We start from the raw sequence: 26,162 nt of genomic DNA, 5'->3' as shown, positions 1-26,162 counted from the left end.
CTACCCAGGTTGACACGGTAATAACCGGCGTATTCTGGCCAGTGGTAAAGGGGTATTATAGAAGAGCACACTGGCACCAGCCAGCAGAGGGCGCCGTAAGCAACAGCAAAGCTCAATGCACGGAGCTGCCCCTGCTGGAAGAAAACCTGTCAGGGCTCCCCCTCCACAAGACCAATCTGCCCTGATCCTGGCTACCTTATAATGACGCTCAGCTGTAAAATATTTCTGGAAACAATACTGTCATCCTAATGTACAGTTACTGGATATACAGGAATCAAGCTAAATTTCTCCTAGCTCCTGCACGACACACCCAGACTGAGAATAATGGCACGGCTACAAGAATTGCAGAAAAGCCACCACCTCCATCTGGTGGAGCACTGCCCACAGCAAGTAAAACAAATCAGTCTCCTATTATGAAGGAGTATAAACATCCAAATTGGCAGTGGAGTAAAAAATTGCCAAATCCTATATGATAAACCCAGTACTCACCGTGGTGTCTGATTTGGCTGGTTGGCTGGCAGCTTTGTTTGGCTGCTGTGGAGCCTTTGTCGTGCCTGCAAGGGAAAGTGAAAGAAGCAGTTATTCATACAAAGACGACGAAGGCAGAAAACTTAAAAATGAAGTCTGTATTATTTCATAGGTAAACAAAATAATAAAACAAAGAGTTGGGGAGGGACAATATCCATGGTCCAGCTCCCAAGGAGTGATCAGTTCTAGTTATGTCTGATCTTTAGTTCTACATTAGGCTCCACTCCGTGAACTTATGCTGCTGGGAGCATCCCATGTCCAGATGTGTGACCTACTATAGTACTGCAGTGTTTTAAGAGACTATAGCCAGGTACTGATCAGTGAAAATTAAGCAGGTATTGTTCTACAAGTGGTGATCTGGGCCTCCTCCCATTCTACAGACTAGTTGACTGGTCTTCAATTCAAATATTAAGTGATGGGACTAAGATTGTGAGTGTACTTTCCCTGTCTACAGTTAAATGCCTGAAGAAAGACTCATGCCCAGCAAAATGTCCCAAGTGAAACCTGGGAGTGGTGATCCATTGTTACAATATAATTAGTTGGGCAAGTAATGAAATAATGAGTTTATAGACTACAGACCCCTGTGGGACTGAAGATCCTAACTAACCCATTATATTTATCACCCTGACAAAAAAAAAAGTCCAACAAACATGACACCAATATGCCTTCCCATCCACCCCTCCAGTGATATCTGTAGCCAGGAGGCTAAGGTTACTGGCCTCTAATCTTTCTATGGCAACAAGCTGATCCAATCTGGGTGCTTCACCGGCATCCAGGAGAACCCTGGGACAAACGTACCACTTTTTTCCTTTGCTGACCCCAGGCCCGGATTGGTCTTGATTTCTACAAAGGTCTTCTTTTTCTTGGTTTTTATGAAGTTGTTTTTGGCCATCTAAAAAAAAATAAAAAAATAAATAAATATGGAAGAAACAAACATCATACATTTTGTAGATCTACTATTGTTCCAGAGTACTCCAATGTTTCCTATAATGCTTCTGTAAATGTTATTGCTGGATTAAGTCAAGAGCGTATTTTGCAAAATTTAACCAAATGGACGCTGCCATGCTGATGTACAGGCCGATATAAAAGTAAACTTCAGCAGCATGCTTACATGGCAAATCCCCTTTAGTGGACAACTTATCATAGATGACAACAACAAGATGCACCGCTTTTATAAAACATGGGAGTAATTCAATAATTTGTTTATTCTAGGAAAAAGCCACATTTTGAAACCTTTTTCCATGGTATCCGCTAATGAATAGCAAATAATACATCTAGCAACCATTATGACAGAAATTACACTCACTTCTATCCACATAACACTTTTCTATCCCCACCTCAATAATATTCTTAATCTCACTCCTGTATCTCTTTCTCAAAGCTCCCTCTCCCATCTCAACCCCTTCCAGTGCCCTCAGCATCATCATTGCCCACTCAAACTCCTCCTCCATCTTCCTCATCTTTGTTTAATCCCAATCAATCTGCCTCTTTATCACAATCGCAAGCTTGTCCCCATCATAGTCCTGTCCCCAACACACGGTGTTATGATAACATGTCCACTTTCTTATAAAGAAGACATGAGAAAATAGGATTTTGGTACTTACCAATAAATCCTTTTCTCCGCTTCCACAGGGGACACTGGAGCATAGGACAATGGGGTATAGTAGAGCCTGGCACTTTAAATAATTTAGAAGTGTGACTGGCTCCTCCCCCCTCTATGCCCCATCAGCCCAAGTTAAGAAACAGCCAGAGGAGATGGAGGACAACAGGAAGACGAGGAGGAGAACGAGAACTAAACAGAACGGAAAGACACAGAAGTAGAACAGAGTGACCCACTGCAGGGAACACATGCAGTCATACAATATAATGCAGAGGAACCGCAGTCAAACTAGGCAACAATGACCCAAAACAAGAAGGCAGGAAAGCAGCGGTGGGTGGGCGTCCAGTGTCCCCTTTGGAATCGGAGGAAAGGATTTATCGGTAAGTACCAAGATCCTATTTTCTCCTTCATCCACTAGGGGACACTGGAGCATAGACAATGGGGAAGTCCGAGGCTAACCTCACGGGTGGGAAGCACTGAGAACTTTGCGACTTAGCGGCCAACTGAACAGGGACCGCCACAAACGGACGGTAGGACAATATTTTAAGAAGAGCTGAAGAGCAAGCACCATAGAGCACAGGAGAGAATCAGAACTCCGCGCAGGACTACTGCAGATAATTCCACAAACTCCCAGCCTAAGCCGAAGAGCTTCCTCAGAACACTAATGTTACTGGAAACAGACCAACCCTGCACTTTGGAAATAGAGAGCACCAACCAGAGTTGGCAGGAGAAGGGAAACAAACACGAGAACAAGCTCGAGCCGACTCTTGCAATAGAATCCCAAACACTGCCGGGCAGTAAAATTGATATAGAGCTATTCCGGTCCAAGAATACTCTAGCAACAGAGAATACATAAAGGCAGGAGCCAACTATAGAACAGTCGGCCAGGATCATTTTTGCGCTACACAGAAGTAGGGGGGTTCCAGCCAGCAAAAGGGTTAGATCGTAGGAAGTCCCCAACGTGTTGAGATCCCACAGGGCAGAAGCAGAGGCTACTCCAAGAGAGATAGGAGACTACAACACCTTGCAGAGGCTCAGACAGCAGATAGAGAAGGCGGCAACATGAACCCTTCAACGAGCCCAGGCGGAACCGGCGTCCACCTCGTCTGGAAGAAAACAACCAAAACCCCATGTATCAGCCAAAACGAGACAACTTCCAAAAGGTGATGGAAGTGTGCAGTTGGTACCAGCATCCTAGCACGAAACATAGCAGAAAAAACAACTGGGATAACCTAGCACTTGAAAATCACAGAAGTAACAGCTACACCTAGAGTGCAAGAACACTAAGGATCTCTTCAGAATAAGAGCTAGCCTACAAGCAAGAGACAGGGGCCATCCCCAATATAGGGAAGCACCCTACTCAGTGAAGCTAGAACACTAGGAGGGCTTTCATGAAGGTGCCTTAGATAAGACGGGAGTTCGCATCTAGAAGGCCGTGGACTGACAGGAATACACTAGCGTGAATACCCGGAGATAAGAAGGGGATTAACGACACCTGTCTCAAGAGGGGACCAAGGGGTGGCATCGGTATCATGAAAAACATCAACAAGCAGTAAAACATAACAAGGCTTCCTGCGTGGCAGTCCAGACTGTAGCAGAAGCCAAACAGATTCTAGCGTAATAGTGTCGCTATTCTCTAGTCCAGCCTGTCCTCACTGACGCATTTTTAAAGATTCACAGGTGGAACTAATTATTTCACTTGTGATTATGTGAGGAGACATGGAAAACATGCACTGTTTGGGGTCCTGAGGACTGAGTTTGAGAACCTGTGTTTGTTTTAGAGTACCGGAATGTACCCCCGAAAAGGGTACCTATTAGTGATACAGAGGGTATGTAATGATACTTAAGGGAGAGTTAACTTCAAGTGTAGTTAGTTTACTGTCAGACTCCCGCACCCAGCGAGTCCAACTCCCAATCACAGCCCTCTTAATATATACGGTACTTAGAATACACATTCTTAAGGTGCGTATCCACTAGACGATTAAAATGAGCAATTGAACGATAACATCGTTATCGCTCAATGGCTCATTAATCGTTCGTAAATCGTGCAGTAAAATGTCAAAAACGACCAGCGATGTGCACTACCGCTGGTAGTTTGACATCTATCGCCGCCTTGATATCGGCAGGTTAGCCTGCATGTTGACAGGTTGTGCATGTTCAGGGATGAGGGAGGGTGCCTGCAATGAACGACATATCGTTCAGTGTGGGCACATTATCCACTACACAGGGTGATGAACGATTGCATGATTACAATGTTGTAATTGTACAGTCATTCCGCTCTCGTCTAGTGGATACGCACCTTTAGAGAGAACATACTTCCAAGAGAGCTGAATTACTGAAATTTTCAATAATAGATTTCCAGATAAGGCATATCCGATATTAACTGATAACACGCTAGATTTTAGACAAAGGCCGCAAATCGATAGCCCAAGGCCTAAGAGATGTGGGGCGAAATGCCCACTAAGAGCAGCCTAAGCTGTACCTGACACCTAGTGCCGATGGAGCACTCATGTAAAATACATATCTGTATATACACATGTATAGAAAAACAAGATAGCCACAGGACATATATATATATATTTAATATATGTGTGTGTATATGTTTCGTAAAATGGTCACTTCCTGAAACATTGCTTTGTAAAAACATGTGCGCCCTAGGAATCTAACCCGTGAATATCACAAGGTAAAGCTGTAGAACATGATCTCTAGTGTATATTGCCACCTAATCTATTGTACACTACGCTATATAATCTCAGGTTCCAATTGTAGTGTAATGTGCTGCCGAAGCAAGCATATAAAATATAAATACATATACAAACGCGTATGCATACTTCCCAAGGTTAGCACAGATGGCTGTGGTGATAACTGTTTAAACCGAGCTTATAACTTTTAGCATATGTGCTGCCGAAGGATGCAATATAAACCCACATATATGCATGGGAGGAGAACTGCCCCTCCTTAAGGTGAGTCAATGTGAGGCATGCTTGTAAAGAATAATAGTGGGGTACTCTCCTGGGCACTGAACTCCCACAGCAGCTAGTGCACTGCCTCAAATCCAGTTCACCCCAGGACCAGAAATAGTAAGTACAAATTAAAAAGTGTGAGGCAGATTGCTCTTAGCGCTGGGATGAATAGAAAACAGAAGGACAGTAATATCCGTTTCAAAAACAATAGAAAGTTTAATAATCACATACAAAATATAAAACAAATCAATCCACAATATGCAGTATGTGGTGCTACAAGAAGGTAAAATCCAAATTAGATCTGTATTAGATCCAGTTTATAGCATATACAAAGCTCTACCTCAACCTCAAGGATAGGGGGAGCAGATGCAGATGAAGTAAATAAAACGTACCCAGATGGTGTGCAATGGGACCCCTAGGTCACCGGGTTCCTTGAAATTCTGGATTTCTAGGGAGGTCATACACACAGGGTCCCAAAGCTTGCAGGAGTCCTGGGAGGTTTCTCTAGTGGTCCATACACCTGTCGCCGATGCGTTTTGACCTTGCCAAAGACCAGTGGACCACTAAAGAAACCTCCCAGGACACCTGTAAGATTTGGGACCCTTCCCGGCAGCTCCCACGTATCAAGCAGACTGCCAAAGAGAACAGTCTGCCTGTCCTCACTGTATTAATAAAATGTAAAGATTAAAAGAAAACAAAAAATATGAAAAAGGCTGGACACAGCCTAATGTGCTACTGGTTCTCTCGGGCACATTTCTAAAACTGGGGCTGATGGGGCATAGAGGGGGAGGAGCCAGTCACACTTCAAAATTATTTAAAGTGCCAGGCTGTACTCTACCACCATCCATACCCCATTGTCTAGGCTCGAGTGTCCCCTAGTGGATGAAGGAGAATAATATCCCAAATGGTTTTGCAGAATATGCTCCGCATTTGGCAACTGAATGTCACAAGTTTCTCAGGCTGAATACCATGTCACTTTTATTCCACCAGAAATAAAAATTCAAAAGGCAGAATAGAATGAGTTTATAGACTATAAATTTTGATCAATGCAGATGTGTGTAAGTATATATATACTAGGTATGGCTATTCCGGTGAGTGCTAGAAGGGGCATTTCAGGATTGAATCCTCGCACTCTGGACCTCTGTGAATGGTATGCTTCACTAAGAAGCTCGATTAGTGGCAAACTTAATTTTACGTAAGTTAGAGGAAGGGCAATGCACAAATAAATCAGCAGCAGCATGCAATTATAAAAACTTAGGAGGAACACTATTACAGGACTGAAATCCCAAAAGAACACTCTTACCCTGGAATCTCTCTGGCCAAACGGTCCTGAAAAGTTTGGTTGAGGTCTGTCCCAGAACATATTGCCCCTCCCATTTTGCCAACCTGCATTTCTATTAAATCCAGGATTTCCAGAGTCATGACGGAAAGAAGGTCTGTAAGAACAAGAAAGTGCACTTTGTTACAGACTAAGTTCTCACAAGTAGGGCCCTCTCTCCTCCTGGTCTATTTTTAATCTCCATTTTTTCATATTTTGGCCTCTATTCACCACCACAATGGCTTTGAAATGAAACAAACAAGATGTGCTTTAACTGCAGACTTTCAGATTTAATTTGAGGGTAATTACATCCAAATCAGGTGAACGGTGTAGGAATTACAACGGTTTCTATATGTGCCTCCCACTTTTTATGGGGCCAAAAGTAATGGGACTATCAACTCAAAAGCTATTTCATGGACAGGTGTGGGCTATTCCCTCGTTATTTCATCATCAATTAAGCAGGTAAAAGGTCTGGAGTTGATTCTAGGTGTGACATTTGCATTTGGAATCAGTTGCTGTCGACTCTCAATATGAGATCCAAAGAGCTGTCACTATCAGTCAAGCAAGCCATCACTAGGCTGAAAAATCAAAACAAACCCATCAGAGATAGCAAAAACATTAGGTGTGGCCAAATCAACTGTTTGGAACATTCTTAAAAAGAAAGAACGCACCGGAGAGCTCAGCAACACCAAAAGACCCGGAAGACCACGGAAAACAACTGTGGTGGATGACAGAAGAATTATTTCCCTGGTGAAGAAAAACCCCTTCACAACAGTTGGCCAAATCAAGAACACTCTCCAGGAGGTAGATGTGTCAAAGTCAACAATCAAGAGAAGACTTCACAAGAGTGAATATAGAGGGTTCACCACAAGATGTAATCAAAAACAGGAAGACCAGATTAGAGTTTGCCAAACAACATCTAAAAAAGCCATTACAGTTCTGGAACAACATCCTATGGACAGATGAGACAAAGATCAACTTGTACCAGAGTGATGGGAAGAGAAGAGAAGGAAAGGAACTGCTCATGATCCAAAACATACCACCTCATCAGTGAAGCATGGTGGTGGTAGTGTCATGGCTTGGGCATGTATGGCTGCCAATGGAACTGGTTCCCTTGTATTTATTGATGATGTTACTACTGACAAAAGCAGCAGAATGAATTCTGAAGTGTTTCGGGCAATATTATATGCTCATATTCAGTCAAATGCTTCAGAACTCATTGGACGGCGCTTCGCAGTGCCGATGGACAATGACCCGAAGAATACTGCAAAAGCAACCAAAGAGTTTTTTAAGGCTAAAAAGTGGAATGTTATGCAATGGCCGAGTCAATCCTCTGACCTGAATCCGATTGAGCATGCATTTCACTTGATGAAGACAAAACTGAAGGGAAAATGCCCCAAGAACAAGTAGGAACTGAAGACATTTGCAGTAGAGGCCTGGCAGAGCATCACCAGGGATGAAATCCAGCGTCTGGTGATGTCTATGCGTTCCAGACTTCAGGCTGTAATTGCCTGCAAAGGATTTGCAACAAAGTATTAAAAAGTGAAAGTTAGATTTAGGATTGTTTAGTGTGTCCCATTACTTTTGGCCCCTTAAAAAGTGGGAGGCACATATAGAAACCAGTGTAATTCCTACACCGTTCACCTGATTTGGATGTAATTACCCTCAAATTAAACCTGAAAGTCTGCAGTTAAAGCACATCTTGTTTGTTTCATTTCAAAGCCATTGTGGTGGTGAATAGAGGCCAAATTATGAAAATTCTGTCAATGTCCCAATATTTATGCACCTGACCGTATTAAAGTTGTTATGTACCTTACACCCAGTATGTCTTGTATACAGTATTATGCTTCATTTCTTTCTATTATTGCATTTATACCTCTTGAACGTCCTGTATTTAGCCTTACCTTGTTGGGCACTTATGTCTATTTCCCCTCAGTATGGCAATGAGGATTATGTGTGTAGACATAATGATAACAACAAATAGCAGAAGAAGTTTCAATACAAATGAGGGCACAATTTATATATTAACAGTGCACATAAAAAATCTTAGCACCAATTACTAGGAAAAGAGAAATAAAAGTAATATGATATTGTGAAACTCCTGCACTCAGAGAATCAGAGTAGATGGAAAAACGATGGAAGGTGCCTAGAATCAATGCTACATGGGAAAGGATACAGATGAGAGGTAAAAAGAAACACTACCAGCAAGACTGATGTGCATGGTGCAAAAAAATGGACTCCCTACAATGAAAATCCTAAATATAGTTAAAACTGATAAGCATATGAACACCTCTATATAGATTTGTGACTCTTGCAGTTATTGGGCATGATTAGTCAAGCACAAGGTGGTTGTAATTGCGGGACGCAGTGCCGTAACTAGAGGTGTGCCTCCGCACAGAGTGCAGGGCTCTGTGGGCGGCACCGCCATCACCCCACCCTAGCTTCTGGCTAACAGGGTGCCGCCAAGATCACTGCTGTAATGCCATCAGAAATGTACTTTAGATGCTCCAGACAGGCACCTTGTGTTCTATGCCGGTGATTAGAGCATCTTCAGGACGCTACAACCAGTGCTGCACTTACAAGTTCTGCTGTCCCCGAACACTCGATGCGACGTCATGTCGCCAGGCGCTAAGGGAACAGGCCAGCACATGGCGCTATTTAGCCCCGGTATGGCACTGGTGGGAAGCCACGTAACTTGCCTTATGTCAATACGAGTAACCGTAGAGCATCAAGCGGTAAGTCGCACCGCCCACCGTTTTGGTGTTGACAACCACAACCGGCATCATTAAGATCGACACATATAATTAACTGCACCATGCTTCTATGCTGGTTGCTAGAGATCCATAAGAAAAAGGCTTCCCTTCACTGTAAGCACAACTCAGAATAGCATGCACCTCTAGCTACACTACACTACCACAAGACTGAACTCTTGCATGTGACCGCAACGTTGCGGTCCAGAAAGACCCATTACATGCAAGGAGTCATCCGGCAAACAACTGTCCAACACAGAACCACCTGAAGATAGGCAAAAATTTTAATTTGCTTCTGCACATGTGCAGTTTACTAAAATTCCCTATTTGTGGCCATATAAGAAGCTGTGCCCAACTCTGAATCAAGTGGCCAGTAATTACCACAGGTGTTCTCGCACAGTGCTAGAACAGATTAGGGACAAAAAGAAAGAGCACGTACACTGATGTGAAGTATGCTGCAAGAAACATATCGTGAGCACACTGTTCTCAATGAAAAAAACATATGGCACATAGTATACACAAATCAGAGGAGTCAAGGCTCTGGCTCGCTCCAGCACAGTGAACATGGTAAGTTTATCACATTATTATTTTTATATGAGCAACTTATATCATATAATCAACTGCTCTTTAAGCTTCGCCCCCAGTTTGTGTGCGATAGGAGAAATGTGTCACTTGTAACTTAATGTCACCTGTGCATAGTAGAACGGACTGCAAATATAACAAGCCTGGCTATAGGCCCAGCTTCAGCGTTTTGTAAACCAATTAAGGAAATGACTGTCAAAAACTACCTCTCATGGTGTGAAAAGTCAGGTGACCTCATCCCAAAACCTTCGTTGCACCAGGGGCCCAAATCATCAGAATAGTTTAGCATATTACCCTGAAAGTCGACCATCGGTAAATCTGAAAAATTGAATCCTGTTCGAAAATAAAAACTAGAATTAGGAGAAAAACGTGAATCGTGACTAGCCCTGGAAACCTTTACTTCTAAAACAACAAAAACAACAACAAATACAGGAGGGCATGACTTGGTTGCACCTAAAAATCTAAAATTAATTTGTGATGTGTAAATATTTGGAGAAATTAAGGGGGCGATTCAATTGTTTTATCGCGCCAGATCTCTCGTCTAAAGTGATGGGAGATCAGGGGGCGATATTCAATTGTTTTTGGGAGTCCATGCCTTTTTGCGCTTGTCGTGCTCAGATAGATCGGGTTTAGCCGCCTGAGGACCGAATTCAATTCGCCGCGAAAAGCACAATATTTTCGCCTCGTTCGCCTGTTTGGACACAATGTTTTCTCCATGCGCGCCCTATTCCATTTCAAAACAGGCGAAAACGCAGATAGGCGAATGTATTTAAAGGTGAAACTAGCGAAGAGGATAGCATATTTTGGGGAAATCAGTCTGTACCTCATAAAAAGCCTAAGTGACCCTGGGAATCAATACAGAAGAGTATAAATAGCCCTAATAAAAGTATTTAGTGATCTTAGATTGAGGCAAAGGGCTATTATATGCATATTTGTATAAGTGTGGAAAAATTATATAAAGCAATGTTTTTCGAGAAAAATAAGAACCGTAGTTAAATTTGGGGTACATGTAAATGGGTACTACCGTAGTACATTTTGGTGTCTCTGAAGTGAAGATTTAAAAAACAAAACAAAAAAATATATACACCTCCTGCAATACTAAAAACACCTGTCTCAACCTTATAGCCCCCCAAAATACCAGGCCCACTACTATTCACCCATTTTCCTACACTTTTTACATTTTCGCACCAAAAATGATTTCTTTTTTTAGGGTGAATTTAGATAATCTGTTAAAAATGTTTGCCTAGTCATTAGGGTGGGTGTCCAAAAGGGTTCTGAACCAAGTGCCCACATTTGTACCCGAAAATATGGATTTTGCTGTTCTTTTCTCCTGCCTTTTGCTGGATAAATGTTTTTCGCCTATGCAAAAACTTCCCGGCAATAATTTGAAAGCATGAGAAAACCGCGCATCGGCAAAACTTTTCACCAATCTCGGCTTTTCGCGGGTAATTGAATTTGGCCCTAAAACTGCTAAACTCGTCTAACGTTCTGGTTAGCGCGCCTAATACCGGGACTTTTCGCACATTTCTCCACGCGAACGAGCAGAAACGTGTCCACACACGGCATTACAATTTAATTGTTCCGTCGGGTGCCTATTAGTGACAGACGTGGGTGAAAATAATAGAATCGCCCCCTAAGTCTCACTTGTGAAAGTGCATTACTGCTGACCCAAAGCCCAAAACATTTTGTAGCAGGTCTCCAATTGTACAGGGTAGCATATTACATTGGCTGGTCAAGATGGTGACACTACAGGGGTACAACATTTAGCATTAACAGAGGGGAGTAGCTGGGCAATACATGGTGTTAAATCTTACCGCTGGAAGGGTATGTGTGTGTCCCTTCTTTTATACCCACATGTAACATGGTTTCCATGATGAGACTTTTTCATCACATTCAAGTCAAGAGACCAGATTTACTGGGTGCTCAATCATTTACTGGAGCCAGTTATCACCCCAAGAGAGATCATTTTCTCTCTATCCATGTCCTAGGGCTATAAAGCCCTCACTACCTTACAGGCAAACGTTATACAGAAAAATGCATTTCAAATATTATAAAAACAATCAACGGTGCAACAATGACACATAAAAATCACACTTATTTTAGGGTATAATCAAACCTAAATGGAGGAAACAAATATAAACCTTACAATTACTAAAGGGTCATAAAGTGACAGTAACCTAAGTTTTTACTTATTACACCAAGCGCATTTCAGAATAAAGTCGCAAATGGTCACAATACCTAGCCAAGACAACAAACCTGTCCATATTCCCCAGGGGGAAAAAAAAAAAAAAAAGTTAAAAAATTTAAGATATCAAAAAGATAAGATAACAAATAAGTAAACAGCATTAAGCATCACTGTAGGGAAGTTCAATGCAGCCTGTGGTACTCACCGTGTAGCCTTCTCTCCGCCCCCCATGACCCAAACGCTGTAAGTATAAAAAAAAAGTTTTAAGATAACGGCAAGTACTGCGTTAATACGCATGTCCTAAAAGAAGAATAGCATCCTGAGCAAAAGTCTCAACCACCCACATTATGGTAGGAACAAAGGTAATATCTCTCATGCTGGTACACTTCAAAATAAGAAACCTTGGACCGTATTCAATTAGCCGCGATAAGCCCGTTTCTGCGGAAAAGTATTGCGAGTGACGTCATTTCACCATGCAAAAAGTTTCCTCCGTATTCAATTCCAAAGGGTTTTTGTCGTTGCGTTAACTCAATGCATTGGAATTGGCGAAAAAGATTTGCCTATGAACAGCAGTTGAAAAAAGTGCAGTTTTGGGGTAAAAAGCTGCGGGAGCCCCCTGCCCCATTTGGACAGTCTCCCAAAGGTAAACTGCGTTAAAAAAAACTAATAAAAAATCTGTAGATCATCCCAAAAATTACTTTCATTTTGGGGGCAAAAAAGACCAAAGTTGGGGGACAAAGTTAAAAACTAGCAAAACAGATTCCAGTGGTGTCCCCAAGTATGTCCCAGATGTTTTTAATTTTGCAGGTGCTTGCGGCAGGTGGATTTTTTACGATTTTGAAAACTTCACTTTAGCAACTTAAAAATATGTTAGCACCCATTTTTATGTACCCCAAATTTGCTGGGACTACTTATTTTCATTAAAAAAACCTGCTAAACGCTATTCTTCACCACTTATGCAAAGATGCTAAATAGCATCTATTGAGAACATTTAAGTACCCCAAATCCATTCAGCAGGCCTATTTAGGGGTGATCTATAGTGATCCCCAATATCAGTGCATCTTTTGTGGGGTGTCAGGCTGAGCTCCCCACATCTGACAGGGCTTTTTGCATGTTAAGAGTTTCGCCGGGTCCTGTTTTCTAATTGAATACGGGGGGGGGGGTACTTTTCGACTGGAATTGAATATGGCCCCAAATGTTGAAGCAAAACACGTACAAACCTTGTCTAACACATACCCACCCAGTGAACGAATATTAATGACCCTCCAACATGATTGATGGCCTTATCCCTATTGTAGTTTCCTGTGTTGATGTACTAAAATCATTACACCTCACACCAAGTTATTAGGCCAGGTTCTCGCAGTAAGTGGACTATGTAGATGGAACGGCTCATACAGGTGGGTCAGCGATCACATGATATCATAGATGTCAGTCACTAGTGACTACAGCGACTCACTCACTGTTAGTACATACTCTCTGCCACTGTATGAGCCCCCCATATAAGGAAGTACTGGGTCATTGTGGTAAAGATCCAGCCAAGCCCTGGACCACATTCCGATGCTTACACGTTTCCAGGGGAGAGCGCTCAGGCTCTCTGTGTCTCTACTGTGGCAATGGAACTACAAGTCGCACAATGCCCTGCTAGCTTCTCTGTAGCGCCATCAGCAATGGTATATGCACGGGCGGCTGCTCAGCACTGCGAGCCTTTGTCCCCAGCCGCCCGCTCCTTATACCGCGGATCACTCTTACCCCCGTATGCAGGATCCATGTCCCCAGCAGCAGCACTAATCCAATGTGACTGAGAGAGAGGCGCTCTGCCTGCTGCTCCCGGAAGCTACTATTGCGCCTGCGCACAGGGCACCTTACACCGCCCACTCTGATTGGGCCCTTCCTCGGAGCCAGTGACCATAGAATGAAAGTCGGGAGGCTATTGGCTGCTGGAGGGATGTGACGTCCGGGAGGCCACGAGGCCGGGGAGCTGTGTGTGGTAGTAGACGGGGCCCGCATCCAGCGGCGGCCATGTTGTTACTGAGGTTTTTCGGTGATAGTGGCGCTCTTGTGGGAGATGCCCTCCGGTTACGCTTGTTCGTTGATTATCGGACTCTGGTGGGAGTTGGGGGGGCTTTGTCTCTGGGGATCCTGCTGAAAAAGCAGTAGTTGTAATTAGGTGCTGCTCTCACCATCCCGTCTTGTTGCCATAGATTCATTAACGTGCCTTGATTTAAGGGCGTGTTTAGCAATGGGCTCCTAACTATAGATTGAAAGTAAAAATGTCGACAATGTCTAGATTGACACAAGTTGTTAGACAGGCAATAGGTTGACTGGGACAGGTCGACAGGTTCAAATGGTTGATAAGGTCAAAAGGTCAACAAAAATAGACAAAAAATGGTTGACTCGTGATTATTTTTGTTTTTTAGGGTTATGCACTTACCCCGACGGTTAGGCACTTATCGGAGGGTTAGGGTCAGGCACCTTCCCAGACGGTTAGGCACGAAGGGTAGGGTTAGGGTGAAGCTTAGGGCTAAACAATAAAAATCATGTGTTAACTATTTTCATGTCGACCTTTTGACACTGTCGACCATTTGTACATACCAACCTTCTTACATGTTGACATTTAATGTGTCGGCCTTTTGTCCCTGTTGACTTATGGACTGTCTAACATCTGATGTCTATCTAGACACACATGAGCTATTTACTTATCTTTCTAAATTGACCATAACATCCACAACCTATTGCCATAAAAAACTTTCATACAAAACACAGAACTATATGTCTCTCTCCTTCTACTTCTCTTAGCTGGTGACATATCACCAAATCCAGGCCCTACACACGTGCCCTACTCACGGAAAATAAATCCAGCAAACCTCAGACACATCACATGCCTCCCATCACCCTCCAAAACACTGAAATGTGCCTTATGGAATGCACGCTCTGTCTGCAACAAACTAACATCCATCCATGACCTCTTTATTTCTAATAACCTCAATCTTCTGGCATTAACAGAAACATGGCTCACACAAACAGACACTGCCTCCCCTGCAGCACTCTCACATGGTGGTCTACACTTCACACATACCTCCAGGCCTGGTAATAGTAAAGGAGGTGGAGTAGGAATACTACTGTCCCAATCTTTTACATACACAGGTACTATCCCTTACATTGACATCATTTGAAGTACATTCTATTAGGACTTTCACTCCTTTCTCTCTGCGCATTGCTGCTATCTATCGTCCACCTGGACCACCCAATCAATTTCTGGAAAATTTTTCTGCCTGGCTCCCTCACTTCCTATCCTCTGACATCTCCACCATCATCATGAGTGATTTCAATATCCCCATTGACAGTCCACAATCCCCTCATGCCTCCAAACTTCTCTCCTTAACATCCTCTCTTGGCCTCTCCCAATGGACTGACTCCTCTACTCATCAAGATGGCCACTGCCTTGATCTTGTATTTACCAGACTATGCTCAGTCTCTGATTTCACTAATTCTCCTTTCCCTCTCTCAGATCATAACCTTATCACCTGCACACTCGCCTCAATGCCAAGCAAATCAAACCTCCTCAAACCCGCAGAGATGTTAATGCTATTAATTTTGAACAACTATCCACCTCTCTGCAACAATCACTCTTACCTATTTCTACTTTCACTTCTCCTGAGACTGCTGTATCACACCTGAACCAGACCCTAGAACTAGCCCTTGATGAAGTAGCTCCAGCTACCCATCACATTCCGCGTAGACTTAGACGTCAGCCGTGGCATTCCAAATTAACAAGACACCTACAAAAACTCACGTAAAGTAGAACGTCAGTGGCGAAAGTCTCATACTCCAAGTGACTTCCTCACGTATAAGACGATCTACCACTCTTATCGTAATGCACTGGATAATGCCAAACAGATATATTTCCAATCTGTTATCTCTGCCCAAGCCTCTAACCCCAAGCGACTTTTTAATACATTTAAATCACTTCTTAACCCTCCATCACCCAACCCACCTGCTACTATCAGTGCACAAGATCTTGCTTCCTATTTCAAAAACAAGATTGATAATATCCAAAATGAAATGGTATGCACTTCCTCAGCCAGGGTCTTTTTCAATTCCCTACCTGAACCCAATGGCATGTTCTCATCATTTGACCCCACTAATGAAGATGAAGTAGCTACACTCTTCTCATCCTACTCTACTACCTCTCCTCTTGATCCTATACCCTCACAAATCAGTAAAGCTCTGTCTCCTGTGCTCATTCCACACTTAACTAAAATCTGTAATCTCTCTTTCTCTACTGGTATCTTTCCATCACTGTTCAAGCATGCAGTGATCACTCCCATTTTGAAAAAACAAAATTCTGACCCTAACTCTCTCAAATTACCGTCCTATCTCCCAGCTACCTTGCCCCTCCAAGCTACTGGAGAGACTTGCCTACACTCGCCTCACACACTTTCTTAACACCCACAACTTATTGGATCCACTTCAGTCAGGCTTTCGTTCCCAACACTCCACTGAGACAGCACTGGCTAAGGTAGTAAATGATCTGGTCACTGCCAAGGCTAAAGGCCACTATTCACTTCTAATTTTTCTAGATCTCTCAGCTGCCTTTGACACTGTTGACCACTCTCTTCTCATACAAACACTACAATCCATAGGTCTTCAAGACACAGCCCTTTCTTGGTTCTCATCTTACCTATCTAATTGCTCTTTAACTGTTCGCTTTTCTGATTCTACCTCCACTTCGCTACCTCTATCAGCTGGAGTACCACAAGGTTCAGTATTAGGTCCTCTGCTTTTCTCAATATATACCACCTCTCTTGGCAAACTAATCGGCTCTTTTAGTTTACAGTATCATCTGTACGCGGACGATACTCAAATTTACCTATCCTCCCCAGATTTGTCACCATCTGTGCTGGTCCGTGTCACTGAATGTCTCTCTGCCATTTCATCTTGGATGTCATCTCGCCACCTCAAACTTAATATATCCAAAACAGAATTAATTATATTTCCACCAGCCAATAGCAATTACCAACCTGATATCTCTATTACTGTTGACAACTCGACAATCTACCCCACCCCACAAGCTCGCTGCCTAGGTGTGAGCCTTGACTCTGAACTGTCTTTTGTTCCCCACATTCAATCTGTCTCTAAATCCTGTTACATACATCTAAGAAACATAGCCAAAATTCGACCTTATCTTACGCAAGACACTGCAAAAACTCTTATACACGCACTCATAATTTCCCGCATTGACTATTGCAATAGTCTCCTTATTGGTCTTCCCAAAAACAGGCTCTCCCCACTACAATCCATTTTGAATGCAGCTGCGAGGTTGATCTTTCTCACCAAACGTTCAGTGTCTGCTGATCCACTCTGTCAGTCCCTCCATTGGCTGCCGGTCTTCTACCGTATTCAATTTAAAATACTTACACTCACACATAAAGCTATTAACCAAACCACACCAACATACATCTCTTCACTTATCTCAAAATATCTTCCAACCCGACATCTCCGTTCTGCACAAGATCTGCGTCTCTCATCCCCTCGCATTACTTGTCCCATGCACGGTTACAGGACTTTTTTTCGGGCTGCACCCACCCTGTGGAATGCCCTCCCATGCACAATAAGACTTTCCACTAGTTTCCAAACATTCAAGCGTTCTCTGAAAACTCACCTCTTTAGGCAAGCTTATCAGATTCCAGGACCGCCCACCTAACCTTTTATAGCTCCCTATCTAACTCTCTTCTTATAGTAAACACCTATCACATCTTCTCTTCAATTGAACATCCTCCTAACCCTAGGCCAACTTTCCAGTGTGATTGGATTATACAGCCCACCAAGAATATCTGCAATTGGGCTGGACCAATTTGCAATAGCACCTCTCCTTGTGTATCAACACCTATTTCCCTATAGATTGTAAGCTTGCGAGCAGGGCCCCCTTACCCTTATGTATGTCATGTATGTATGTCTTTTACAACCCAGTATAATGTTAATCTTGATTCAAATTGTAAAGCGCAACGGAATTTGCTGCGCTATATAAGAAACTGTTAATAAATAATAGACACTGTCGACCTTTTTACTGTATGTCTGTTAATCTACACCCTATAGCAATATACGTGAATTGGTTCTGATAAAAATAATATTAGTGTTCCCTCTAGCTCCGGTGGGAGGCAGGGCGCCGGAGCTAGAGAGGGCATGTCCGTGTGCGCGCCGAACGGGGCATGTCTATAAGACGCGTCCCCTTTTCGGCACTCTTGGGGGCGTGCCCGGCACTTACGGACATGCCGGGCAGCCCCCAAGCCCTGCAGACAGTGAGAATAGATGCCGGGCGCATGCGCCCGGCGTCTATTCTCCAGCGGTGACCGGGTCACCGCACATTTCTTCACCCGCGGGAGAAGACGGTTCCCGCAGGCTGTTAGGGCAGGGCGCTTTTTGCCCTCCTTCTGGAGGGCAGGGCGCTTTTTGCCTTCCAGAAAGAGGGCAGGGCACCGCGCCCCGCTAAAACAGCCTAGCGGGAACGCTAAATATCTTATGGTTCATACAGACGGTCAGATCTGTCAAATGAACGATTGTACCAACGATTTGAATGATTTCAGACAGTCACATCAGATGTCAGCTATCGTTATCTGGGAGCGTGCATCGTTCATTGTTGCAGGCTTACATGTCAGATTTTCTTTCAGATATGAACGATTTTTAAAATCGTTATCATTCAGATCAGACAAAATCTGACCGTGTGTATGCACCATTAGCGCTGCATTTCACAGTAATAATAAGTTCTTTATGGTTGGAATGTAGAAATAATCACGTGCAGGTAACAAGCTCTGATAGGTGCCCGCCCCTGCAGTGTGTAACAAAGTGAGGGGTAATGCAGTCACTTCTGGGTTTGGCCCCCACCACGGCTACTGCACATGCACGGTCATCAGACTACACGTGCATGCAGGGATGACTGAAGAATTTGGCGTAATGTATTCTCTAGGCTACAATGGTGTTAGCTATCAGGGCCGGAAAGCTACACTTTATGGAGCTGTGTAAATTTCACAATTAAGCAGCGCTCGTAGAAAGACATAAGGGGCTGCATTTGTAAACGAAGATGTTGGAACCTCTGCAGAGTTCTCCTAGATCTCTTGCAGCCCCCTCCTTAGCCCTTCTTAAATCCTGGAGATACATTTTGTGGCTAAGATTCCTGCAAAATTTCCTGCAAAATTCCTTTGATAATTGCGCACACATGCAGTATCAGGACGAAAAGTTTTGCCTGAAAACTCCTACATTGGGGCATAGAGCCTGACTCAGTATTGTACGCAAACCCTATGGTTAACATACAACTCTTGATAGTTACCAATCAGCGCATGTGCAGGATTTGTACTGTGCATGTACCAAACTTTCTGTGATGACTGTTGCAGTGCCCCCTAAGTTGCAGCCATTTGGGAGCGGCGACAGCCAGTGTGCCAGAAAATGGGGGCGTGCCGAGGCCAGTGTTTGTGTCCTGACTCAGCTTCACTGGCCCAGGAAGAGTGAATTTCATGGCAACCTACTCAGATGGCCAATGTTCATGCAAGTGATCCGATGGCTTCATCCAGGGCCGTAGAGAGCTAGCCCAGGGAAAGATGTGTGGCCTAATCACAAGAAGCATTGCCATGCCCCCTTAGAGAAAAAATAAAAAACGTATTTGCACTGGGAGGGGGGGTGCTGGGAGGGGAAGCAATCGGGAAGCCGACTGCCTATATACCGGCAGCCGGCTTCCCGACTGTCTTATCCCGGCAAGGGTGAAATGCCGGGCGTCTAGATGTAGACGCCCGCATTTCCCCGAGACCGGCGCCCGGCATCACGATCGTAGTGATGCCGGGCGCCGCGAGCGGACAGCCGCGGGGGGGGGTTAGGTTTAGGGCTCCCGGGGGGGACTTAGGGTTAGGCACCCCCCGGGGGACTTAGGTTTAGGCGGCGGGGAAGTGGGGGTTAGGTTTAGTGTCACGCTTTCATACCCATTCCGCTGGGAGCCCCTCAGCACTCCGTAAATCCCCCCACAGGCAGAGGAGACTGCTGCTGCTGCTCAACGGCAGCAGTGAGCTGTCATCCACTACAACCCAGCATCACATATTCCAGATTTACTAAGCAATGTGTCACTAAAACCGATCACAACCGCAACACAATAGTAGAAAAAAAATAGAATAGAAAATGAGTGGTGGATTTGTATGTGAAAGGGCCTCCAATTTGTCCAGCTTATTCATCATGCAAATAAAAGGGGACTAAATCACCTGCAGCAATGTTGCTGAACCAAATATGGCAGAAGCAGGCTTTTTTTGTGTGTTGAACATTTAGCTAAGATATTCAGCACTCCACCACCTGACTGAAAGGGCCCAGCAGTCAGAAACAGAGCTGGATCAGCCGCTCTTTGAGGTACAGCAGAGCCTACGCAGGTCTAGGTTCTTTTGGGGATGGCTAAATCTTAATACAGTGTCTGATGGTGAGGCCATCTAGATGTTCTACCTCAACCGTACCAACTTAATGATATGCCTTCGCCAAAACCCAGCTTGAGGCAGACACTGACGGTCATGTGATGTACAAGCAGCTGGCTGTAATGCTTTTTTTTTGCCACTAGGTCTTTCCAGTCAGTCACCTCTGGGTTGGTCCTTCCAGTCAGGTCCTTCCAGTCCACTAGGTCCTTCCAGTCAGTCACCGCAGCTGATCCAGGTGTTGGCTGCACTGAAGACCCTCTCCACCTGTATCTGCTTCCCCTGCCAGGAATCAATCAAGGTGTCACAAGATAAGGGTAGCTTTCTATAGTATTGCAGGCATGTATAATGTCCTTTGAGCTATAGACTACACACCCTTTGGGCTGAGATCACCTAAGGGCCCAAATATATCTTAATAGGCAACTTGCCTATTCTACAAATGGAAACAGAAAGGGGGGGGATCCTGCACCAAACATATAAAGAGAGTAATAATAACAATAGATCAGTATGTGCCAACAATATGGTTTATCATCAATAGGGTTAATGCCCAGCAATATAGTGTGTTGGTGGTGCACCCCAGGGTTTATATATCTTAGCTATACAGGTGAGTTTTGGCAAAAAAAGAAAAAAACTTTTTGGGGACACTCTTTATAAATGTAAAAAAATATTTTGTATTGCTTTTTTAATGTATGCCTAATAAAAATAATTTTTTACATTTATAAATAAAAGTGCCACGAAAAAGTTTTTTTCCTTTTTTGTTTTGCTCCCTTGTCAAAACTCACCTGTATAGCTATTCTACAAATGTGCAGGTGGTGTGTGACCAAACACTCATTAACCAAAAAATAATGAGTGTTGTAGTTGACTATCCTGGCTCGTTCCATGATGCCTTTATGCTCAGTCATTCATCCCTCTATGATAAGTTAGAGGTGGGACTAATGCCAAAGCTATGGTTTCTGGGTATGTACACATTAGTGTGTCCCATAATTGGAATGCACCTCTAAATATTTGTGTTGTAATATCACTATACCCTTGTTGGTTTTTGACCTTAAGGGTGATTGAGGCTATGGCTGTTGCTCCTGGCTTCCGACTCCATTGTTGCTTCCGCAGCAGAAGTATAATGACACAAATCCACTAGATCAGTGATAGAACACACTTTTGGTCTATTAAAATGTAGGTTCAGGTGGGCTTGGCCTGACCGGTAACAGTGGCAGACGTGCAGCTTAGGAACTCCATGCTGGAGTCTCACCAAAGTGCCCTTACTCGAGCTGTCTGCTCCTGAAGACTCCAGATCGACACCACTCACATGCTGCAGTCGGTGTGGCCTGATCTGGGGACTCCTGTGACACTTCCTCCTGCTGCGAGAGTGCCCAGGATCAGATTGCCCACGGCCGCTTCCATCAGGGATCTGCTGTCTCCGGCTGATAGGGGGACTTTGGCAATGGTCTCCCCCCGCTGGTCTTCATTACCCTGCCATGTTTCTGGAATGGAGGTTGCAACCCTGGGAGTCAGGCGATGCCATTTCTCCTACTCCTCCCAGTAGCATATGATCCGTCTGCCTGGCTCAACATTGTTGAGCAACACCTGCACTTGGCACAATTCTGCAGAGGTGAGTTTTTCCTTCCTACCAACTTGTTATTGTTGTGACTGGGCAGTATAAGTTAATATTTTCTGCCATTTTATAGTATAGGCAGTTCGATTACCAGTGCTCATTCCATATATTTTGGCTCCCTCCTGAGGTAGCTAGCTGTTATTACTTTATAGCCTTATAAGAGGCAAGCCACTATTAAAATTGAGAGTCTTGCCAATTTATAATCTGGCCAGGTGTACTATTTTTTTATGGTGTCCCTGCCACTGTTGCATTGATGTTTTGAGTGCCTGTGCTCCAAACTCCCCATCACTCTATGATGCTCTAACGTATATATGTACAAGTGGATCTAACCACACCTCTTTTTTACAAGGCCTTTTGTGATTCCAACAGCTACAGCTTTTTAATTTACAATGGCCCCTAAGCATCAGAATGACCCCACTAAGGTCCCCCCTGTGAGTTTTATTAAGCATGTGGCTCCAGTACAAGGATTCAAGGGATCCCTGGACCTGATTCAGCATGGATCGCAGTTGCTAAAGCATATGCAGACAGCCTATTCTTGCATACTGCGCATCGCAGTGCGCAGGCATCACTGCAATCACGCAGACCACAGAGAGCCAGGGCAGAATGATTGACAGGCAGTGAGCGCTTGGGGGTCGTGAAAGGGGGGTGTTGTAAAAAAACAGGTGGGTCTGGCCATTTGAACGCTGTTGTATGGGCATGCATAAGTTAACCACTGTGACATATGTCATGCATCTTGTGTACTCACTGCGTACAATGAGGTTAGCATTTTCTGAGTAAGGTCAGTCATGCTGTAGTTCTGTGTGAGGGGCTAATGTTACCGATGTATACACAGGACAGCAAGATATTACGGATGTGAGATAGTGGTAGTGGGTGTCTCTGCTAGCTGTGCGACGGCATTGAATTAGCATTCACTAGCATATTTTTGCAACGGGTCTGCGTGCATATTCGCAGCTGCGATCGCAATAGCGATCTGTAGTGAATCAGACCGCCTGTCCAGTGAAAAGAAAGCTAAACCATTTACCAGTCCTGACATGGTGTCTAAACATGTTTCATTACCCTCTACATCACAGGATTCTCTGGGTGATGACGCGCCCCAGACTGTACTCCATGAAACTGCTCCTTGAATCCTTTAAAAAGGACATTACTACCGAACACGATCGTAGTGATGCCGGGCGCCGCGAGCGGACAGCCGTAGGGGGAAAGGTTAGGTTTAGGGCTCTCGGGGGGGACTTAGGGTTAGGCACCCCCCTGGGAGGGTTAGGGTTAGGCTAAGGGGAGGGAGGGTTAGGCACCCCCGGGGGGACTTAGGGTTAGGCACCCCCCCGGGGGACTTAGGTTTAGGCAGCAGGGAAGGGGGTGGTTAGGGCTAGGCACTTAGAGGGGGAAAGTTAGGGTTAGGCACCCCTAAGGAGGGTTAGGGGGGTTAGGTTAGGTTAGTGGATACTTAACTATCCATGATCGGGATTTCCAGCGCTGTTGGGCTTCCGCTGCGTCGCACTCTGCTCCTGTCAGGCTGCCGCTGACGGGAATCGAACCGCCGGCCAAGCGGCCGGCGGTATATCATACCCATTCCGGTATGAATGACCGCTGGACCTATGTCTGGCGGTTGAAATCCTGACGCAGTGAGGATCCCAACTGTCACGACCAGGGTTTCTCTGCATGCCGGCCAGCAGGTAATACCTGTGAGGATGCTATGGCGAGGGGCGACTGGCGGTGGCGCTGGTGTTTGGCGGGGTGCATTGGCTGCGCGTAGTCCTGTGCGGGCATACTGTCTCTCTGGTCTGGTTAGGCCTGGTGGTACTTCCGTTCCGTTCTGGCATGGGCACCGCCATCTTGCCTCCGGACATGTGACCTAGTTGCCCTATCATGGGTGGGTCACATGCTCTCTCTAGCCTGTCACAGTGCGGCACTGGGTATTTAAGGGAGTGCAGAGCTTCCTTTCATTGCCAGTGGAACGTGTTTCTCAGCGAGAGCTGAGAGAGAGTTCCTGTGCTCATTCACCTGTCTGTTGGGATCATTACCTAGCCTGCTTCACCCTGCCTGTCCAGCCCCGCTGGAGTCTCCTGCCTCCTCCATTGCCTCTCCCTTGCTAGAGTACTTGTGTCAGCTGTTACCCTGCACCCTGCCTCCACTCGCATTTCTTCTGGACATTATTCACTTCAGCCTGCAATTCATTTTCAGCCTCACAAAACCTGGAATACTGGACTGCCTTCTGTTATCACTACCTGGACTTTTTCCCATTGCCTCACTACAGTTCCCAAGTGCACTCTAGTGCTTTACCCGGACTTTCTGTTTTGCCACATTCATGTCTGTTAAGCCACTCATGAAAAACTCCACGTTTATTTTTAAATCTGCTTCAGTGTCTGCTCCTATTACCACCCCGGGCCCCCAACAAGACCAGAACTTCACACCAACAAGGTAAGTAACGATCTAACCTATCCCCCCTAACCCACCTTAAGGGGTGCCTAACCCTAACCTTCCCCCTAGTGCCTAACCCCCCGTAAGTGCCTAAACCTAACCCCCCCCTTCCCCGCAGCCTAAACCTAACCCTCCCGGGGGGGGGTGCCTAACCATATCCTCCCCCCGGGGGTGCCTTATCCTCCCTTCCCCTAACCCTCCCGGGAGGTGCCTAACCCTAAGTCCCCCCGGGAGCCCCTAACCTAACCCTCACGCCCACCGCCCGGCTTACCTACCTTCGTTCGGTATGCCTGGCGTCAGGCTCCCGGCATAGGGATAATAATAGGTATCGCAATTTCTATGCTTATCATTAGTCCCCTGTTGGAATTGCACAGTCGGGAAGCCGGCGGTCGGCATTTTGACTGTCGGCTTCCTGACTGCATCGCTTAAAAGGGACATATTGCCTGACATATTCCTTGTTTATTCTCCTTTTTTGAAGAAATGTCTGGTTAGCATTGTTTAGAGAAAGTCTAGTGTCATAATGGTAAATGTATCATTTCAAAGCTGTATGACACTTTGTGAAGTTTCTCTGCATAAGTATCTTTTTTTAGACAAATTTTACTTGGTAAGTTGGTATTTACTCTTTACTGATAAATCAGTAAAGTTTATATAATGTTTAGTTTATAGAATGTTTAGTTTATATAATGTTTAGTATGTGATTTATTTGGAGTGGTGGGGGGAGGTCACTATCCCCCACGTTTTTCTCCATGTGCCATCTTTAGAGGTGGCCCACTTTAGCCCCTTTCGGGTGCTATTTTGTTTTTTTTCTTTCTTTATTTTGACATTTTTGCCTTGCCCTGTATTGATGTGTTCATGTGTCCCCATATTTTATAGCTATTTTACAGATTTTTTTAAGAACAAGGTACATATAGTTCAAGAAACACATTTTATTAATTCTGTCCCTCCTAGATTCTCTGATTCTCATTATCCTCACTGCTATATGTCTAATGGCCTTCAGAAAAAGCTGGTGTACCCATTTTACTTTCTCACACTTGTAATTTTGAGCTAGATGAACAAGTCACAGGACCTCATTCAGAGTCGGTCGCTTGCTGCAAGTGATCGCTCTGAATGAGGGCGGCCACTTACTTTTTTAAGTGCCGCCTTCTGGTCGATCGCTAGCCTGTGGGTTACCACCCACAGCTCTAGCGACCGACCAGGGTGATTGTCGCGATGGTCATCACCATAGCGACCATCGGGGCTTATGACCAGACCCTAAGGTTGGGTCTGGGCTCTCGTAAGCCCCAGGGAACTTCCTGCTCTGTTTGAGCAGGAAGTTCCCCACTGACATCATCAATGATGTCAGTGGGGCCGCCCCCAAATGGCAAGCGTTCCAACTGGAACGCCTCCGTTTGGCCGGGCATGCCCCCGGCCCGCTGAGCAAACGGGGCGAGCTGTCAGTAAACATCGACAGCTCGCCCCGTCTGTTACGAGACCCCTAGCGACAGAGCGCCCGTCGCTAGCGGGTCTCGCGCATGCGCACAACGAAGCCGGCTCCGTCATGCGCATGCTCTGTGCGCATCGACCCAGTTGCGAGCGCATCGGCGCTTGTGACCAAGTCTGAATGAGACCCACAGACCCTAATGGCCGCTTCCTCATACTGATTGGGAAACTTGAGGATAGGATAGCCACAATAGCAACTATTTACACCCCAAATACTAAACAAGTTTTATTTTGTAGGAAGTTCTGTTCTGCCCTCCAAAAATATTGTAAAGGATCAGTTATCCTCCTAGGG

At 44.9% G+C, this 26,162-nt stretch overlaps 1 protein-coding gene across 3 annotated transcripts in view; it reads right to left on the bottom strand.

Annotated features, from left to right (window-relative positions):
* Positions 1-13,793, bottom strand: part of LOC148515112 (uncharacterized) — a 38,724-nt gene extending 24,931 nt beyond the window's left edge. For 2 of the 3 annotated variants that reach the window (XM_088480360.1, XM_088480361.1), the window contains exons 1-6: positions 13,676-13,793; positions 12,132-12,167; positions 9,948-10,074; positions 6,395-6,527; positions 1,327-1,420; positions 490-554 (exon numbers count right to left, since the gene is read on the bottom strand). In XM_088480360.1, the coding sequence (XP_088336486.1) occupies positions 490-554; positions 1,327-1,420; positions 6,395-6,527; positions 9,948-10,074; positions 12,132-12,167; positions 13,676-13,694 (474 nt within the window). In that variant the 5' untranslated portion in view covers positions 13,695-13,793. Of the gene's footprint in view, positions 1-489; positions 555-1,326; positions 1,421-6,394; positions 6,528-9,947; positions 10,075-12,131; positions 12,168-13,491; positions 13,639-13,675 lie in introns of those variants that run through there. The other variant, XM_088480362.1, reaches the window with a different exon arrangement.
* Between the last annotated feature and the right edge of the window lie 12,369 nt (positions 13,794-26,162).

The sequence above is a fragment of the Taudactylus pleione genome, unplaced genomic scaffold, assembly GCF_031769625.1.
Source record: "Taudactylus pleione unplaced genomic scaffold, aTauple2 ptg000253l, whole genome shotgun sequence".
In the NCBI taxonomy this organism is placed as follows: Eukaryota; Metazoa; Chordata; class Amphibia; order Anura; family Myobatrachidae; genus Taudactylus; species Taudactylus pleione.
Note: the sequence above shows the minus strand (reverse complement) of the source record. Positions and strands in the feature narration are given on the sequence as shown.